This window comes from Stylophora pistillata, chromosome 8 (assembly GCF_964205215.1).
Source record: "Stylophora pistillata chromosome 8, jaStyPist1.2, whole genome shotgun sequence".
Taxonomy (NCBI): Eukaryota; Metazoa; Cnidaria; class Anthozoa; order Scleractinia; family Pocilloporidae; genus Stylophora; species Stylophora pistillata.
Genome location: NC_142526.1, coordinates 7,822,501 through 7,843,364, shown reverse-complemented (window position 1 = coordinate 7,843,364; position 20,864 = coordinate 7,822,501). Strand labels below are relative to the sequence as shown.

The window sequence follows — 20,864 nt, the reverse complement described above, 5'->3', positions numbered from 1 at the left end:
TGATGCTCCTTTGCACTTTGGCTTGTTTTTAATATGGTTGTAAAATTTGTTTTTGTTGCAGAGAGAGGCTGATGTTGATTCGGTAGTAATAGATTACATCCAGCTGCCAATTGGTGTTCTTGGAGATATTTATGACATTGATCTCCTGTATATAGTCACAGAGGGGAGTATTATTTTTCAGCTCCCACAAGAAGGAGTTATTGATGCTGTCATTGGGTTTCTTGGCTCATTTTATATTTTTAATGTCTCTTACAATCAGTCAAAGGCAATTTTTATTTTTTAGAGCAACTATTGCTTGAAATTGGGTGCAGGCAGACTCTTGTTACTGTTTCCTCCTTTTTCAATCACTTAATTGGCAAATGCCTGAGGTAGTGACATGATGAAAGATAATATTTTAATAATGTAAAATAGGATGTAATTTCACATCCACTGAAAGAATACTCAATGTGCTCTAAGACTCTTTGTTTTTCTGATGCAGAAATCAAACAAAATCTATATTCTTGTACAGGAGCAGGACCACTTATTGCTGTTGTGTTATTTTAATAATTTTCTGTACTTCAAAAACTTCAGTCAATCTTGATTATAAGCTGCCTCACACCACATTTGTTGAGTCATTGAAAAGGGATGCTTTACTTACAAGTGTCTCTTGTGTGTAATTTCTTGCAATGATTGCAATTTTGGAAAGTATACTGATTTAGTGAAGAGATATATTTAGAAAATGGTTGCATTAAAGTTAAAAATGTGTATATTTATTCTTTCAAATGATGTTTGTCCATTTATACCACAATTAAGATTCTTTATAACTTTAAAATCATGGTCTGTTTTTAAAAAGGTTTTAACAGTAACAATAACAATACTGTTAAAAAGGTTTTAACAGTAACAATACCTAGAATTAAATAAATTAGTATTTGAAAGGTAAAGTATGCAGTGTATATTCATCATCTGACTGTAAGGGGGGAAATCAGTGTGCAGAGGAAAGAGCCTCCACTTCTGAATTTGACTTGCATTGGAGCTGAAATATTGGCTATTTTTTAAGGGGCCATTTGTGAGAGGGCTGAATTTTTGGGGGCTGTTTTGGCCCCCCTTAAATTCGAAAGTGGCCTCAGTATTTTTCAAATTCACCCTTTACATGGTCTAATTTGGCCCTTACAATTGGATTGATTCAGCCCCAAAATGCAGTAAGTCCAAACAAAAACATGTCAGTCCGTAGATATTCCAAGAATTCATTCGTCTCAAAGTAGTGTTCAATATGTACATACACTGCTTTGTACCCTAAGCTATATCTCCTGTCACATACAGTATTCAGGATGTATAATGGCATGAATACTGAAATATAAGAAATCATACCACATGTGTATACGGTCCTGGTATTTTCTTAGCATACCCTGATGTGTACTGATCATGATACGGACCTTACACATCCTTATATCCACCGTGTACAATTGGGCATGCTGACTGTATACGCCCCAAAGAAGGGTCCTTATACAGAACATTTTATGCAGTGTTACATGTAGAGAGAATAAGGTAACTTGAAGAATCGGCAAGGATTCCACGAACACAAGATTTGACATGAGCTGACAGATCTGAAACGGATGCCCGTGGACTGAAACTTGGTTATAATTAGTCTGAAGTATCGTTAACTTTCCATCTCAGCAAGAAAAGAGAATTTTTGCGCGGATACCCCAGGCTGCAGATATTTAGTTCTGCGCTTGTCACAAGCCAAAAGAATTGATCCTTCACTGCTCATCGTTTCAAGTCGTATTCGCATGATCTGACCACTCTGGTAAGCAAAACTTTTCTTCCAGAAGACCGACGGTCAGTCAAGAGATCAGTTATATGCTTTCTTCAAGAAATCAACTTCAACTTCTGTAATAGAGATGCGACTAAGAGAATTTATTCTGCACGACCGTGAATATCTTAAACCATTACCTAACAATAGCACAGGAGTAACTTTATTGTAGCTGCTAAAAAACCATTACTCCTTCGAATGTCTCAATTAACTCTACGAAATAACCAAACGTTGAGACATAAAATTGTCGGCGCAGCGTTTGCGGCATCGCACTTAAGCGGTAACACAGTCAACTTCGAAGTTTACGACAGAAAAATTAAATTAAGGCAAATAACTTAAACTACCTGAGCCAATCACTGACTTGTTTACCTGTAATTGCAAATTTTCCACCGCTGGAGCTCCTTATTACGTCCAATCAGGCAGGCGTCGTACTACGTAATTAACAAAACCAATTAGATACAATGAATATATGAAGTTCATATATTTTGAACTGCGGTGTTAAATACGTATGATTTTCGCTATTGCATAAATAGCGCTATCTACTGCGAAGGATCGTGCATCATACGAAAAACCAATTAGCTTCGCTATGCAAATGTATCTTCTGTTGTTTTGTCTTAGACGGCAGGCTAATTAAGCGTTAAGGGAACGGCGGTAAAAATGGGTTTGAATGAGCTCTAGTCGACTTTCCCTTCTGAAAGCTCACTGCTGATTAGAAAACAAATCTAGCTCCATTTGAGCGAGACTTCAGCCGGCCACTCATTTACATGTCATTAAATAAGAATAGCATCTATCGTGTTTAGAATAGCGTCTATCATGTTCAAAGCCTCCCAACACATGTAAATGAGGTGGACGGGTAGAGGTGGTTTGCAATCAATCTCCAGAGACACAGGTAACAATGGTAACAGGAACAAATGCTGGTGGACGAACAAACGGAGCTAATGATATTTCTATTGTTTACGTCCACCAACATTGCGGCAATGACGTAACGCGCAAACCACCTATTCTGAAGTTGTTCTAACAGTAGGCTTTTCTCAAAATGCGAAGAGAAAACGAAGTCATTTTGTTTTATTTTTTCTTTGTAGAATTACATGACAAAAGCGTGCTAATTAAGTTCCTTCCCTATTTTTCTTGGCCATTGTCACCGCTTTATTCTAAAAGAACTGCACAGAAAACCATAACGCAGCCAAAGATTTAACAAATAAATTTTTATTATTTTTAACTCGCGATCCATAAACAATGACGTTAAATACATACGGGGAAGAAAAAGATACTTGCAAAGTCAACTAAATGGGCTGAACTGTTACGGTAAAACCGCTATCATTCTGTAAAAATTAAAAGAAGTTACGAGCTATTTGTAAATGGTTTCCAGGGGGTTAAAGCTTCCCCTAGAAAATTTCATTGCTGTGAAAAAGGTTATTGACACTAGTACTAATGTCATGCAAATAGCAGCCTGGCATCTTTTCATTTCATTGTTTAAGTTTTTAAAGCACGCAGATTCAATGGCCTCTCGCTGTAAAATTAAATTAATGATTCAAATATCAAGTTTGGTTGGTCACAAACCAATTCTGAGCGTAAAGTGTTAAAGGAAAATTGTGTGAAACGATTGTTACCACTGAGGTAAAATAAGCTAAGACAAGATTTAACCTTTCATAGGTTAAAGGAAACAAAAGTAGCGAGAGGGAGAACTTTTCAACCACAAGTTAATTTAGTAAAGGTTTTCCGTTGATTTACCAGTTTTGCTTAGAGCTTTTTTAAAAAGCTGATTAACACCGCTACCTATTGGCTTGTTTAGATTTTTGAAATCCTGCAAGACAACTTAACTCTTGCAACTTGAAAGGAAGATCGGCCTGAGCGTTCAAACATTTGCACATCTGAGTTCCAGATATGCAACGTACGTATGTAAGAACCGGGCTCAAAGGAAGCGGCGATGCGGTCTCAGTCTTTTTCCAAACTGTAGCACGTAACTTTCTTTTTGACTCAAGAATGTCGCTTCATTTCGTTCAATAATAAACCAATCCAAGCTTTTTCGATGCGTTAGTTATGTCTGCTGGAAACTGAATAAGAACGTACAACCCATCATAACTCACGAGTGATTCCAAATGGTGTGCATTATTTCGGCCCTACCTCAGCAAAGCAACTCTCGAAATAAAAAAAACTTGCGCGTTCTGGGAACACGAACCCTGACGGCCAATTCTGACACCACCGACAATTTGTGAAATTGTTAAGAAAAATATAAAGTCATTTTTACCCGATTTTTCCAAGGCATTGTCGTCCGGTCTCCTTTTAAGGTCCCTAATTTCAACCTTGTCGTCGCATTTGACTTAGAATCTAAACTATACCTACGTTAGTTCCCTCAGGAACGATTCCTATCTGACAAACCCGACCATTCTCCTTTCAATGCTGGTTGCAGGTAGTTCTCGCCGTAATTGAAACTCAGCATTTTATTCACATCTTTCACGGTCACGAATTCTTCATTGTTGATCGTAACAAGGGAAGATCCTTCCATTAGAGCGTGACCTGCCTCGTAAAAATCCACATAGCCTCGTTTTCTCCAATGATGAGACACTGGCAACATTCCCTTCACCGCTTCTTCCAATTCTCTGCTGAACAATGCTTTGCCCTCTAAGTCCTCAGGCCCGTCAAAATAAGGGGCTGTATTTACGTCTATGTATGGGGGCACAAGAATATGTCCCCTGGGCATGTTCATGAAAGACATCCCGGCATAGTATTGGTTTTCGAGAACTTTTACTAGGGTAGAATACGTTGAAGCATTCTTATACACAGCAGTAGGTAGTGCAATATCTATGTCGTATGTCCATGGTATGATCGCTTTACTCCTGACAGCCCCTAACAAGGTGCCGTCAACAATACGGTATTCAAGCCCCAGTTTGTTCAGCCCCATTACAAAATCGCTCAGCATTTTCCATAAAACGGCGCTGCAACAAATCGGTGCAGCTACGTCGGGCAGACCTCGTGGCTCCACATAAGGTTTCTCTGGGCACATCTTCCAGTTTGCGACGCAAGCTGTCCATTCTATTCTATTCTCACTTACGATCCGAAGTACCGCATGTTTATTGGCAAAATTTGTATATTCAGGAACCTCGTTTGAGCCCTCAAGTTTTCCCCGATCCGCGCGCGTGATTCTGGGTGTCCATGCGCAAAAACCAAGCTTTGCTATCTTCAGATCGCCCTTCGATCGTAGAAAAAATTCCAACAACGATAATTTCCCAAAACCGTCCATTAATCCTCCTATTTTTTGAAACACATCCTTTCTAATCACAATTGGACCTTGGGCGACATTACAGGTTTGTACAAACGTATCACTTGTCCCAGTTTCACTGTCCGAGTCAAGCTGACCAGATTTTTGTAATGCGACGTTTTTCACAGGGCCTGCATTTCTAATGTGAACGCTCCACATCTTTTTCAAAAAACGACACCAAGACTGATCTAATTGCAAATTCTCAGAAGCTTTGATTTTATGGTTTTCCTGCTGTTGCATACAAGTTGCACCATGAAACTGCTTCCCTGAACGAAGAAATTCACGCAACTTACTTACGGAATATTTGTTTTCCTCCTCCAATTCACGATCAATATCCTTCTCTTGGGTTGAATGCGGCAAAATTAATATGTAGAGAGTCTTGTTATTCACCGCACTGGAATAGGTCATATCCGAATGAATGACAGCCACTGAATCTCTCCAAGAGGACGTCTCATTTGAATTAGAAACGTTAAACTTTGCTGTGTTCGAAATCCTGAGTGTTTGCGTTTTCACTTTGGAGTCATTGCGTTTCAAGTGTTCCCTCCATTTGAAGTTGAAATTGATTAAACTCAAATAAAAAAGAGACGAAGAAAGTATCAGAAACGACAAACATAGAAAGTATTTTGGCTTCCATCCCATTGTGCGAGAAGCGACTTTCTAAATGTAAATAGAGGATTTGCAACCACGCAAACCGGTCAGCGTAAAACTCAGACTGCGGACGGTAAGTACTTGGTGTAATCCTTAATGTATGTTAATGAATGCAAATGACCATGTATTCTCATATGTTCTTCTGTATTGATGCATGTATGAAGGATTGCACCAAGTACCTACCCTGCGGACTGAAAACCGGGAGTAAAACGCAGACTGGGGGTAAAATGAAGACTGCGGACTGCAGACCAGGGGTAAAATGCAGACTGCAGACCATAGTTAAAATGCAGACTGAGGGTAACATGAAATATTAATAATAATAAACAAGACTTGGAAGTGTTCCTACCTGTAACTGTAATTTTTTTTTTCAAAATCCCGAAAACTCAAACCAAAAGGCGTTTATTCGCCTTAGTCAAACATATTATCAACCTCGAGTTCTTGAACTCCCCATTTTGTTGAACAAAGTTTCCCAAAAGCGCCCAAACTGATCGTAACGCTATGCATCATATCTTTGTTTACATGTCGGTCATTTTGAATTGTTCTTTCGCGAATAGGTCTGGGATCGAGTAACTCTTTCAGCGTTCAAATTCTTCATATGGCCTTGGAATTGTTTGGAAGACAAGGCAAGCAAAACACGACAGCACAACAACAAGGCAAGGTAAACTTGTGGGTATCGAGCATAGTTTCGCGGAATTTGCTCTCCGCACACGCTGGTTCAACAAACGAGGACTGTATGCTTTCTTTTAAAGTGCCACTACGACCAAAGTTTTTGTCGCTGGTTTTGACATTTTTTAGCGCCAATCAAGTTAATATGGTTAGAATTGTACTGTGCCATAGTTTTTAGGTCGATGGAAGCGAAATACGCCTTGATATAGCTGGCCGAAATTCACGAAAAACCCGTTCGCCATTACTCAGCTCGCAACCGAGAGCCAGCGACTGAACTGAAAAGCGGTTTTACGCATGAGTTGGCCTGTGACGTCATAAGCGCACTTTCGCACCGTGCTTCGTGTGTTGTGAGAGATTCCACAGTGGAAATTCTAGGCGTTTTTAAGATGTATTCATCCTCGAATTCTTCCAAATGGCATATAAATTTAGCCACGTTTTTTAGGTCGAGCTGCGCATACGACATCACACCCGAAAGGCTCCAACTAGTGCCAGCTCTTTTTGCCACACTCGGCCATTTTTGAATTGAGTAATGGCGGGCGACCAAAAACGAAAAACAATGTTGAAATAATCATACTTCCGTGAGAATTTTGCGATTAAACTTGGCATGGTAAGTGTTTCTTACTTCTAGTTTCCAGAAGTGGAAAGAAAAGGCAATGCGAAATTTTGATCATAGTGGCACTTTGAGTTGACTTTTATTCTTCAGCTCACAACATTCACGTTCCACTCTACGATCTAACTGACTTAGCATTATAAGTGTCACTTTTATTGGCTACAGATATCCACACCTAGATACGTAGGTCCGGTGCGGTCGGATAGGGCTTAGTTGTCTATTAATTTCCTAATCGGTTGATCCCACTAATTCCTGTTGCATTGGTCTGTTAGGCGTTAATCTTAACAAGCGGTTTCACTAGCAATTATCTAGTTAATTACATTATTGTTTGTCGATCGTTCTACGCATTCTTTGTCAATATTTCCGGTTACATTCTACCGGTCTCTTTTAGAGGTAAAAAACCAATAACTCATTTAGTGCGCCGCTAATCATGCGAAATATAACAAAACAAGCAAAATCCTAATAATGGTGTAAACGTTCTATAACACATAGTTTGTGAAAGACATTAACGCAAATTATCGAAAATTGCCATGAGATCGTCGTCCTCGTTTTCCGACATTTTATAGCGCCATGTGACTTGGGGACGACGCACGTTTATACTGCGTGAAGCGGCCTTTGTGTGTTTCGTGAGTCCTAACGTGACATTATTTTAGGGGTACGAACACTCTTTATTTCATCCTTAAGACTCGTTTTTTATTATTAATATTTTACCCTCAGTCTGCATTTTACCCCTGGTCTGCAGTCTGCAGTCTGCATTTTACCCCCGGTCTGCAGTCCACAGTCTGCAGTCCGCAGTCTACGTTTTACACTGACCGTCACGCAAACACATAGCGAGGCTGGCGGTGACTCAGCGAAAGCTTCAAACAAACTATTCAGTGAGATTTCACGTGAGAGTAGACTTTCTCTCGTATTTTCGGAAAGATTTCCAAATAACCCCATACATTAATTAAACATTCCATTTCGTAAAGACTAAATATAAATTAATGCATGGTGTTATATGGAAATCTTGCTGTATTTTCTTACTACAGAATGGTTCTGAAGTACAGAGAAAAAAAATATAGTCGCTAGATGATCTACAAAAACTTACAGCCAAAGATCTTCGAGAAATTTTGGAGCAACTTCAGAATACCCGTCCACATCATTTACATATGTCGGGAGGCTTTGAAAAATGAGAAGAATGAGGCATAACACATTAGGCATAACACATTCCATCGGCCAACAACGGGGAGGGCTCAACTGCAGAATACCCTGCCAATCTTTTACATTTCATTCAATAAGAATAGCCTCTATTGTAAAGAACGAAGCAAACACAGTAGAGGCTATTCTTATTCAATGACATGTAAATGATTGGTAGGGTATTCTGCAGTTGCTTCCGGGGAGAATGAAGCAGCACTTCCAGCAGTAGTCTCCCTCGCAGCCGTTTTTTTTATCCTTATTGCTTGTGGTTAGCCCAGTTCGCAGTTCAATTAATATATTATTCATTTTATGTGTGATCATTGTGATTTTACGTACCGCGACCTCGTGGCCGCGTGGATATCTGAGTCGATTTCTTCATATTAGTTCTATAGTTCTGCTCGTTTCTGGTTGTTGCATTTAGCCTGTTTGCCGGGTATTCTGAAGTTTAGCCGCCTGTTTAGTTGTATTTTGTTGCCTCTGAGGGTTTTCATTTGTAAATCGCTAGGGCCTTGTAACGTTTGTTTGTGCAACTGCCTTACCCTAGTCCTTCATTGTTTATTTCAGTTTACGAGATTAATTAATAAATGTGATGCGAAAGTCGCTTCGGTCTCTGTAAAGTTCCACCCGATCTGGTATTTTTCTCCGGTCGCGATTTTCTCGGCAATACATTCGGCCTTGATGTTCGCCTGCCGTTACAAAATGCTATCACAAGGAATCAACGTCAAAGTGGAGGATTTTGGACTTCTTATGTGCAAGGAAAAGCCCTTCCTTGCAGCCAGCCTAGACAGGATCATTACAAATCTGACTGCAGATGAAAAATGGGGAATGGAAATCAAATCCCCTTTAAGCAGAGCAGGTATGACAGTGGAAAATGCCTGCAAAGTCAGACTTTTTTTTGGAAAGACTCAGTGATGGTACCATCAGGCTAAAACGAACACATGACTATTACATTCAAACACAGGTCCAACTATTTGTTAGTCGTAGTCTAGTCTTGAAAGGGATTGTTTTTGTTATCTATTTTGGAGATGAAATACCTTTATTCAGGGAAAACATTTTCTTTGAAAGAAGCCATTGGAACCAAGAGCTTCTTCCAAAGCTTGAATATTTTTTTTCAAAAGGGCTCTTTTCCCTGAAATGGTTACAAAGAGAGTTCAGAGAGGCAAGGTTTTATACCTTGTCCTTCATGGTGGATGGGCACCATATGGTCAAGAAAAATTAATATTTAAAAGAGCCCAATGACACTTACACTACAGACTTTGATTATAATACTTGAGTCCCATATTTGAAATTGTGAAAGAGTTATCCTTTTGAGACCTTAGGGAAGGTACGTTTTTTTATTGGGGGGGGGGGGGTGGGCCGGGGTATTTTAGAAATTTTTTTGCCAAAAAAAGTCGTGGCTCTCCCACTTTCCGGATTGGATTAATGCATGACCCTTCATAAATGCCTAGACAAAAAGGGATCTGACCCTCCCCCCACCTCCTCCAAGACAAAAACAACCGGAAGTGAAAATAACTGACCGGAAGTGTTGCTCACATAACCGTGTCTGCGCACAAAGCAGTTAATTGCGTGGTGTTACACGGTGAAAACTTGAAAATGGGCAAGGATGTGCGAGGAATAGAAAGAGTGAAATGCGCTTGTGGAGAATGCAGGATTTCATGAGGTCAGATGGAGCAACTTGTGGCTATTGTGGCTGTTTACCGACTCGCCATTCTAAAAAGGATGCCCGCTACTCCTCTGACGCTGTTGGTAGCAGATCGGGTGCGGGAACAAGTGAAGGTACAAGTCCAGAGAAGTGGAAAGATGAAGATCTGGGGTGGTTCCTGAACCCAAATGGCGAATATACTGAGTACTCTAATAGCATTTTGTGAGAAAGGTGAGCTTTATATTGAGTATAAGCGAATTTCGTGTAAAGAGAGAAGTGGCAAACTATGTAAATTTTGCGAGAAGGATGAGACTACAAGCGCTCCACTTCCAACTCGACGACCATATCTCGTCTATGGCAAGCTACCAAACTTCCATTATCTCTCTTGGAGTGCAACTCCCACCGATGGCCGTGAGCCAAATGACTTCCAGCCTCGAGCTCAGATTAGGCGATTGTTTGAGGAAAGTGAACTAGTCAGTAGGGACAGTGAGGCTATTAGAAGGTTTTCAGATAAATAAATTGTCCCCGAAAAGCTTGTAGCGGAGTATATTGAGCACCTTGCCCAGATAAAAATGCGCAAGGAGAAGAAGAAAGAGGAGACTGAAACTGGAGCGAATGGAACGGCTGAACCGGGAGTACAATGACATTGACTGGGTTGGACTGTACAACTCCGATAAGCTGTCGTTGTTGAGGGTGGACGAACTATCCTTGTACTTTTCCCATCACAAGATCACCTTCAACGGGAAGAAAGCTGAAAAAGTCGCAATGATAAAAGCGCACATTGGTAGCCTGCTGTACAATTTAATGGGGCGTCAACAACCTCGGAAGCCCCCACTCAGAAATAAACAGCAACAAGTGACCTCGTCAATTTCCAAGGTGGAAACTGACTCTCAAAGTGATGTGGTAGATCGAGTTGTCGGTTCAAGCCCGAGTAGCTCAAGCAACGAATCATCACCGGACACTAATTTTATAACAGAGCCCCGCGTGGAAACATTACCGACGTCAAAATATGGACGAAAGCGGGCACGGGTTGAGAGAGAGACAATTACGTTAGTTGGGACAAGATAGTTTTTTGACATAATATTTCTACACCTGTTTAAAATGATGTAGATTGATTTAGACTGGTAGCTTTGTTTGTATATATAGGTTTTAGGTTTCTGTACACCTCGCGTGTTTGGTAACAAATAATTAAAAGTCAACTAACCGACATGGAGTAGTTTTTTCCTTGCCAAAAAAAAAAAACTGTGACCCTCCCCCGGCTGCGTATCAAACAGGTTTGACCCTCCCCCGGCTGCGTATCAAACAGGTTTGACCCTCCCCAATTTGTAAAATATTTACTAATGACCCTCCCCTCCGAAGCCCCGGCCCACCCACCCCAATAAAAAACGTACCTTCACTTATGATGCTGTTACATGTACATGCAGAACACTAACTCTACCACTTGTTCTTGTCTGCATTCATGAAGAATTATTAAGATCCCAGTCTCTGTAGGGCTTGAGATGACAAGTCAAATTTAATGTAAGAGCAGTTTTCAAAATCAACGTAATCACACTGGCCAATCATAAAAGGCTCAGACTATCCCATAAGCCAATCAAAACTCTAAGCAAATACAACAAATAGACCTCATTGAAAGCATACAATGTGTAATTCCAGAAAATATTCATACTTCTTCCACCAAAGGGATTATTTCTAAGACCCCCCCCCACCCCCCTGAAAATTCCAAATAAGCTTCATACATTTCTTTAAATTTTTTGGCCTTACAGAATCCCCCTCCCTCAGGAAATTCCAATCCTTTCTGTGGGGGGAGTATGGATATTTTCTGGAACTGAACAATATACTGTAATAAGTGGCTTCTGCAAGATAAATTTTAAATGAAACTGAGAGGCCATTTATATTTGTACATACTTATGTCCAAGAAGTTCTGTGTCATGTTCAATACAAAATCAAGTCAAATGTCATTCTTTTCCCGTATTTGATAGTAATTTATCAATGATGACAATAGAGTTCTAGGCCAGTTCTAGCCTACAGAGCAGGCGTTCTATTGGAGTTTGGGCGAAAATTAGACCGCGCGAAAAATGGAGCGAGGCAAAAATTAAGAGGTGGGGGGAGGGTGAGAGGAGAGAAGGGAACACCTGCCAGCACTCATTGATATTTTCAAACACTCATTCGTGGACGAACGAATGCTTCTGATTGGCTTTTCATGCTTAGTCTGATTGACAGACATCAATGTTGCTACATTACACAACCATTGTAGCACTTTCAAAATGGCGGAATCCTTCTCTCCTCTCCCCCTTCCCCCACCTCCTAATTTTTCGCCTAATTTTTCGCTAAACTCAACTAGAATGCCTGCTCTGTAGGCTAGGCCAGTTCTAACAGAAACCATTACTAAGGTTCAGCTGGTGGCAATAAAGGAGGCAAAAAGTTTGTCAATAATCCGCATACAGTTGCTATTTGTGTAGTATATAGGCTCAGAGTATTTGGCAGGGCTCCATCTAGGATATGGTATGTTTTAATTCTTCCAATAGCCTGCTCAACACGAATCCGAACAGAGGCGATGCTCACTGTATCCTCTGTTTCTGCAGCTGTCATCACAGGGGGCCCACACAAGCGGCGTGTCTGGTCGTTTGTTCGCAATATAAAGAAATATATGGGAGAATATTGAAGAGTCGTAATATCGTAAACTTATATCGAGGAATGTCTATGTTAGGCTCAAAATAAATGTAAACCTACCTCACTTGCCGTGTATTGTCGTTTCTGGGGTTCTAAATGGCGAATTTGAGCGATTTGGTAGATTTTGCGTTGACTGTTACTCAACTGTATAAGACGGAGACAAAAAAAAATATAAAGCTCATTTTCGACCGCTCCGCTTTCGAAGCCGATTTTCACCCAGAAATTAGAATCGCCCGGCTTCCAAATCGAACATCAGATAAACCAAAAGATTGACGCTTCTTCTCGTGTCATTCAGTCGAAGATCCATTCAAAATCCAAGCGCTAACCGCCAAAAAACTTTCGAGAAATGCAGCTTTCCAAGCGATCGGCACCGGCGGCACAGATTTGGTGTGCCAGGGAGCAGCCGTCACGCTGTTTGCTCCACACTGATTGGATGATGGTAAGTAATTCCCTGTTTCAAATGCCTCCGTGTGAGAGGGGAGTCAAGGGCATATTCGCGCCGGCAATTCATCTACTGACTTGCCTGGTGTGAGGTTTATATGGCGCGTGACAGAAACCCTACACGACCTCAAACCCCTTTGTTCGCGTAACCCAATGAGCTCTGAGAGGATACTTGTGATTATTTTCGAACAACGGATTGAGCTGAACGGTAAAGAGAAGGAAGGGTTGAACAGGCGATGTTTTCTGCGTTAAGAAAAATGACAATTGAAGGTTACAAAACATCACAGGGTAAATTAACCTTCTCCAAGACTGAACGATATTGAAATGTAACGATAGAACGCATAATTTCTGTTTACCTTGCCATGTTTTCAACTGAGATTGTTCTTTCCAATTATTCATCCAAAAATGAACGCATTTCTTGCAACGATAGCCTACATATATGTTTCATGATACAAACCAAGACAAGATTTCGCAGGCGGGAAGATAGGGGTTTTCGCGGTTTTGTCAACTCAAAGCTCATTGGGTTACGCGAACAAAGAGGTTTGAGGTCGTGTAGGGTTTCCGTCACGCGCCATAAACCTCACACCAGGCTAGTCAGTAGACGAATCGCCGGCGCGAATATGCCCCTGACTCCCCTCTCACAAGAGGCATTTGAAACAGGGCATTGTTTACCATCATCCAATCAGAGTGGAGCAAACAGCGTGACGTTTGCTCCCTGGCACACCAAATCTGTGCCGCGGATGCCGATAATAATAATAATAATAATAATAATAATAATAATAATAATGATAATAATAATAATAATAATAATAATAAGAAGAAGAAGAGAGTTGCAAGAGAGTTGTGACGCTGGAAATGAGCTGCCCATGGGTTAACAATCGGACAAGAAAGGATGAAGAGAAGACATTGAAGTACGGACCCCTTCGCTGGGAACTAAGGCAGCAGTTCCCAGGCTACGAGGTGAAGCAATATAACATCATTATGGATGCCTTCGAGGGTGGTCACGGGAGCTGGATGTCATGATGCGCGAGCTGGTGGGAGGCAGAAGCACAGACGTACTGCCAAAGATGCAGAGGGCAGTGCTCTCGGGCACGCTGAGTATTGCCCGGACTTTCAAGGTGGCAGTTTGAGTTGCTGTTAGAAGGAGGACCGTAGACATAACGGAAAAGCTTTTTAGGATTAGTTAATGTACATTTATTTTTTACTCCATGGCTCACACGTTACGGTTTTCGCCCTGTGTTGCCTGATTAGAATGTAGCATTTAGTTGATTTCTCTGCGATAATAATAATACAGGATTTGTAGTGCGCAAATTCCATGTGGATATACTCAAATGCGCATTGCAGCATATCACTATTTAAATAGTTTAAAACTAAGAGAACAATAATAAATAGGTATATGTGCACGATCCTTCGCAGTAAAGCACTATTTAAGCAATAGTGAAAATCAGACCTGAAAAAAATTCAGGCCTGTACAGGATTCGAACCACTGACCTCTGCGATACTAGTGCAGCGCTTTACCAATTGAGCTAACAAGCCAACTGGGAGCAGGCCATCAAATTAATTCGACATAAACCCGTAAGATGTTGTTTGATTTATCATCTTACGGGTTTATGTCGAATTAATTTGATGGCCTGCTCCCAGTTGGCTTGTTAGCTCAATTGGTAAAGCGCTGCGCTAGTATCGCAGAGGTCAGTGGTTCGAATCCCGTACAGGCCTGAATTTTTTTCAGGTCTGATTTTCACTATTGCTTAAATAGTGCTTTACTGCGAAGGATCGTGCACATATACGTTTCATAACCGCAGTTCATATATATGTATTTCATATGTTTGTTGTTTAATTATAAATAGGTTAGGATCACAATATATAGAATAGTTAACATATAAAATAAAATAAAGTAATTAATATTAGGCAGGCTATGAAAACGCAGCACTGATCGCTTTATGCCGATCGCTTGGAAAGCTTCATTTCTCGAGAAGTTTTTGGTGATTAGCGCTTGGATTTTGAAGGGATCTTCGACTGAATGACACGAGAGGAAGCGTCAATCTTTTGGATTATCTGATGTTCGATTTGGAAGCCGGGTGATTCTAATTTCTGGGTGAAAATCGGCTTTGAAAGCGGAGCGGTCGAAAATGAACTTTCCACCCTTGTTTCCGTCTTATACAGTAGAGTAACAGTCAACGCAAAATCTACCAAATCGCTCAAATTCGCCATTTATAACCCCAGAAACGACAATACACGGCAAGTGAGGTAGGTTTACATTCATTTTGAGCCTGACATAGACATTCCTCGATATAAGTTTACGATTTTACGACTCTTCAATATTCTCCCATATATTTCTTTATATTTCGAACAAACGACCAGACACGGCGCTTGTGTCGGCCCCCTGTGCCGTCATTTGCTCCCGTCCAGCCAGAAATGGTGGCATGTTGACTGCCACCCCATCAGGCACTATGCCAGCAATGTCAAAACCACGGTCCACCATCACATTATCACCAGCCTCCAACAATTCCAACACCCCACTTTTTCTTGTAATCTGCTTGTCAGATACAAGACCACCCCAAAGTTGAGATAAAAAAGTCACTTAACCATTTAGGGTAATGCTGACAAGCAATTTCCATGTCTTGTGGTGTTTATAGTCTGACCATGTTTCAGATTGTGCCAACATAGCCGAGGGTCGATGAATAAACAACTCAGTACAGTCTAGAATTATTCTTGTTGTTGGATACTGAACAAATTCCTTTGGCATATTTTTTCACACAAGCTCTTACAAGGGGAATAAAAATAAGTATTTGAGCTCATAATAAAGAAAATTAATCCATGTAATGCAGATTCGAGACAGAACTAATGCTAATGCCAAATCTATCGGCGAGGTCCTGAACAAACAGGCCAGCCTTCAGTATCATAAGTACTAACAAAAACTCCTCCAGTAGAGGCAGTTTCCTTTAAGGCCCAGGTTTCTTTTTGCTATCATCTGATTGATAAGACTGGCTTTCCTTCAGTGAATTTCCCCCTTTCCAGTATTGTATCTTGGAAATCTTTTGTTTGATATAATTGAAGAAGCCGATTAATGCTTCATAGCTCGGGAAACCAGTGTAAAACAAGATGGCAGAATTATCATGTTTGATCTTGTCGATCAAAAATTGCCGTCCAACAAAGATTGTGTTTTCTTCATCTGCTTCCCCAAGTTTTCGCTGGCAGTTAGCGAGTTTGGTTTCCAAGGCAGTCACGGCAATTTTGGTTTGTAGCTCAATGATTGGGTCAGCTTCAGTTTGAGGAGTTTCAAATGAAGTATCAATTAAATCATCACATGCTAAAGCTGAATTCAACAATAAATTTGATGAAGTTGAGTCATCTTTTGTCTCAGGGACAGGCAACTCTTGCACTTTACCTACTGTTTCGTGGAAGATCCTTTTTGCTGGGGGCTTCCTATTCAGTTTTTCTCTGGTCCAACTAAACTGAGATGGTTCTGAACCTTACATGAGATAAAAAAATAGATTTGTCTTATTTACTACTTCCATTTCCACTCAGACTTTACAGTGACAGATTTTATTAGCTCTGAAAATAAAATAAACTGTCATTTACAAGGCACATTAGGCGAATGAGAGTTATGACTAAGGTTACAAAGAAGGCCACCAGTCATAGAGCGACAGCGTGCTTGCATAGAAGTCAAGAACTATGTAAACAAAAACTTACCTTTCTTTAATTCAGAGCGGCCAGAAAGTTTTTTAACAATGTCCTCTTGAGTAAAATGTTCCGAACAAACAACAGTTGAGCTCTTTACTAGGAATCCATCCTTTCCATGTTGCCTTTTGATCAAACTGCACCAACGATTCCTTTCAGCTGAACATTCTTAGGAAAGGTGAAGAAACGATAGCTTGTACGATGGCCGTCTACACTGTAATAGCTGTTATTACAGTCAAACGCCGCACAGTATTTTCCTCTTCTTTTCGGTATAGTGTTATGAGAACCTCTCGTGGCCGAATTGAAGCAATTCAGAATACCTGTCCGCCTCATTTACATGTGTCGGGAGGGGTGACCCAAAAACACTGACCCCCAGTCCATGGACCCCCCTATGGCCTGGTCCACGGACCCTTATACGGACCGGTCCACGGACCCCGCTTCATGAACCCACCATGAAAAGACAATAATAACAATTACAACTTATACTAAGAGATTTGACTTACCGTTGTTTTTTTGTTCGCGGTGGCGAAATTTTGACTGTTAATATTCCAAATATTACCGTGGCAATGAAAGGAGGAAAAGCCGACTAAAAAGTAAAACAAAAAAAACAAAGGAAAAGACCGATAACTTAGCTAACTTGTGTATATATATCCTTCTGCATTCGCTGCCACCGACCGTTTGCTTCCACCATTTTGTTCGGCTCAATCCCCCGCGTGTTCATTGACACGACCCAGGCTTCACAAAATAGTGCTCCTTCGACAAAGAAAGATGTCCATTTTCATTAGGGTGATTAGAGATCGCGATATTTGACAGTTGTGTGTTTAGCCGCCAAATCTTTCAGCAGTGCGACTTTTATTCAATGATTGATAGACAAGGGAAAATACCGCGCAGCTTTCGAAAAGCCAGGTCACCTTCAGACTCACTCCTGTTCAAAGGCTTGGCAACTAAGTAGCGGACTCCTTTAATTGCCACGGTAATATTTGGAACATTAACAGTCAAAATTTCCCCACCGAGAACAAAAAACAACGGCAAGTCAAATATCTATAAGTTCTCACTTTTATTATTGTCTTTTCATGGTGGGTCCGTAAAGAGGGGTCCGTAGAGGGTCCGTAGACCGGTCCGTACGAGGGTCCGTGGACCAGGTCCGTAAGGGGTCCATGGACTGGAGGTCAGTGTTTTTGGGACACCCTGTCGAGAGGCTTTGAAGGACGAGACATAACACAATAGACGTCATAAATGATCTTGAGTGAAAGGCAACTCAAGAACATGGCAGTCGAGGCTGGAATGATATCAAAAAATATTCATCGATAACTGAGACCAGGATTTTCGAAATGAATAAAGAATTTTTTCAGAAATTTTCGTCGGGAGCAAAGGTGATAAGTAAAGAAACAACAGTTAATCAATATGCAACCTGCGGGCTGTGAGCAAAAGGTACCTCAACTATAGCTTGACCTCTCTAGCAAGGCTCAACACTGTCATAGAAGTCTTGAATTATTTTTGTGGCATGCATTTTTGCAAAGTCATAGGAGAACGTTTTAATGAAGAGCGTATCCAAATATTAATTGACCCGTGCAAAAACCTTTGTTTATCTGAAACCGCATGGCGGAAATAACAGATAACGTTGATACTTGTTTTGAATGAGCCTTGCATTATTGGAGTTTTTAAATTAAACGGACACTCGCCCCAGTCTCTCAAGTTTTCCCTCATTCACTTAGGGACTGTGCGGAGGTGGGTGGGGGGGGAGGGATTCGATGATGTTTTTTGTGTCACAATTAAATTTACTTAATCCCCATCCCGAGGCTCTGTAGCATTCCAATAGTCCTCCTCATACGCAGTCAATTTTCTATTCTTGGTTTTCACCCACGTGACCTTAGTCCTTGACAACGGTCGTTAACCGCCATTGTAGAACCTCTCATAAAGTAAACAGAGACGTGTAGAGAGAGATGTGTGTGAGTTGTAGTGCTATGGCTCTCTGTATAATACCTGGCTGTGGAGTAAAATCTGGAAACAAGAAAGGTATTAATCTATTCCATATACCTATCATTGTTGAGAAGAACGGTGAAAGTTACAAACAGCTAACAGCAGATCGCCGAAACGCGTGGATTTTACAGATAAGCCGAGACGACACGAAATCGGAAGACATCTTGAGTGAAGTCAGCCAACTGATTGTGATTATAAAATGTTTACCCTAGAAATATTTACAAAATGACTAGACAGTGGAAATGATATGATAAGAGGTAAAATGCGTCGATCCCAGCGACATCATATACCATTTAGATCTTACTGTTCATATTTATTACCACTTTTTACTAATCGCTGCAGTATGCACCAAAGAAACTCAATGTTGCAATGGGAAATATGATATTTAGCCTGTTAGTTAAACCAAAATTTTATATTAAAATATACTTCTCAGATAGTCTGCACTGACTGCCAAATCAACTGATGGATTTATGCCACCCTTTCGATTGCTGGAATGGTTTCTTTCTGTTTGCAATTTCCATGTTTAAAAATGCCTTATAACATTGAATTTTGAGAGGTGATCAAGTGTGCTGGCTTCAATCCACAGAGAAACAAGTGGTTGTCCTAGTTGTTCTACCATTGGAAATGTGGAATTAATAAATATTTGCCAAAGTAATTACATCGACATTGTATAAATTATCCAATGATAATTTCCATGGTAAATGAATGGCATATCAATTGCTAATATTTTCTTTATTCATCCCACTTTTCCAAAAAATATTTCATCTTAGCAAACTACTTTTTCCCTTGTGAATTCACTACATTTGGTGTGTAAGGCCATTGTTGGCAGAAAAAAATTGAAATATTAGTGAAATTGTTTCAAATAGTTCACCTATTTTAAAAAAAAGAAAGGAATGCAGTATTATTTTCCTGTAGAATCCAGGCTCAAAACATGACAGCTGAGGGGTCCAGCCCAATTAGGTATCAATACCTCAGTCATTGTTTATGTAAAGACATTCTGATGACTTTGTTTTGATATTGTTACTGCAAACATTGCAGCCTTTTATGGCCTTTGATGCATGGAGAAAACATGTATCTCAGAATATTTGATCATCCTGAAATGTTTGTGAAAAATTACAGTCAACCTAAGTGAAGCTTACCCCTCAGGATTACATTAATGATGTGATTATTTGAATATTGAACCCGCTAATCGTTTCAGGAGCGCAATAACGAATTGAATATTTGAACATGGAACCTGCTAACCGTTTCAAGAATGCAATAATGGATTGATTATTTGAATATTGAACCCGATAGCCGTATTCGTTTTGAAAAGACGCGGATCATTGTTCAAATCAGGGGTACTTACCATCTGTAAGAAAAATCTGATTGGTGTAACTGTGGCATAAAGGTAAGGGAGTTTCCGAATTCATGGACCAACCGGATGAGATTGAGCTTACCATTTATCCATCAGGCGTTTCGTCCCGCTCCAACCCAAGGCAACCCAAGCGGAAAGGCCTGGAAACGGAATTTAAATGACCTTCCGTTCCGAATGGAAAAAGAGGAGTACCTCTGAAGATACTCCACAATTTCCGAAAGGAATTTCCGGAAAATTACCTTACTATTTGACTTCAAACCGAAATTTCCGAATTTTTTGGCCAAATGGTAAGCACCCCAGAAGTCCATTTCTGATTGGATTATGCGAACACGTGATGATGAATCGGAACTATTTCAACATGGCTTTAGACATGGCAGGAAAGGTGAGTTCGAGTGTTGTATAGAACTTCTTGTAAATGTTGTAAATGGAATGTCATCGAGAGCTTTTTTCGCCTGTTTACATCTTGACGAACTTGTAGAAATTCTTGTGTGTATTCATGGTCGAAAAAAATAGTTTACGGGCGAAGCCATCGCAAGACTTTTTTTATTTCGTTAATATTTGCGATCGACTATTTTCGCAGTGTTTTTACAGTACAGTTTGTTCATTTTCAGAATTCCTCGTCAAATTACAGGTCGCCCAAGCTCTGCCACAGGCTCTTTCACAGTGGATTATTAAAGAGTTTGTATAGTGGTTTAGTTGGACTTGCTTTTGAGCTCTGTAAATGTAGAGTTGTGTGAAATGATCAAAGAAATAAAGTCTTACCTTCATGGAGAGTAGTCTGTGTTGTTCTCCTCGCGATTCGTGACCGTTTTGATGTGTTTTAGCTTGACTCCCTAATCGCCACCGAGTTACCGTGCATAAGATACGGGAAGGTAGGAAACTTCTGTTGACACATGCTCGCCGAAATCGCTCGAAAACAACACTTAAATACTTTCCCTCGAGTCAAAA

The 20,864-nt window shown here is 40.4% G+C and overlaps 1 protein-coding gene and 3 pseudogenes across 2 annotated transcripts; 2 read left to right on the top strand and 2 right to left on the bottom strand.

The window, feature by feature from the left end:
• Window positions 1-2,839: 2,839 nt before the first annotated feature.
• On the bottom strand, window positions 2,840-5,710 carry LOC111328596 (uncharacterized). Its single transcript, XM_022933066.2, has one exon. The coding sequence runs from the start codon at window positions 5,685-5,687 to the stop codon at window positions 4,143-4,145; it is 1,545 nt and encodes a 514-aa protein (XP_022788801.2). The 5' UTR covers window positions 5,688-5,710; the 3' UTR covers window positions 2,840-4,142.
• Window positions 5,711-8,847: 3,137 nt separating this feature from the next.
• Window positions 8,848-9,445, top strand: LOC148724778 (uncharacterized; annotated as a pseudogene).
• A 369-nt stretch (window positions 9,446-9,814) lies between these two features.
• LOC148724777 (uncharacterized) lies at window positions 9,815-11,179 on the top strand (annotated as a pseudogene). Its single transcript, XR_015990850.1, has 2 exons — window positions 9,815-11,064; window positions 11,097-11,179. The product of XR_015990850.1 is annotated as an uncharacterized LOC148724777 (transcript).
• An 8-nt stretch (window positions 11,180-11,187) lies between these two features.
• LOC148724776 (uncharacterized) lies at window positions 11,188-15,819 on the bottom strand (annotated as a pseudogene).
• Window positions 15,820-20,864: the final 5,045 nt, after the last annotated feature.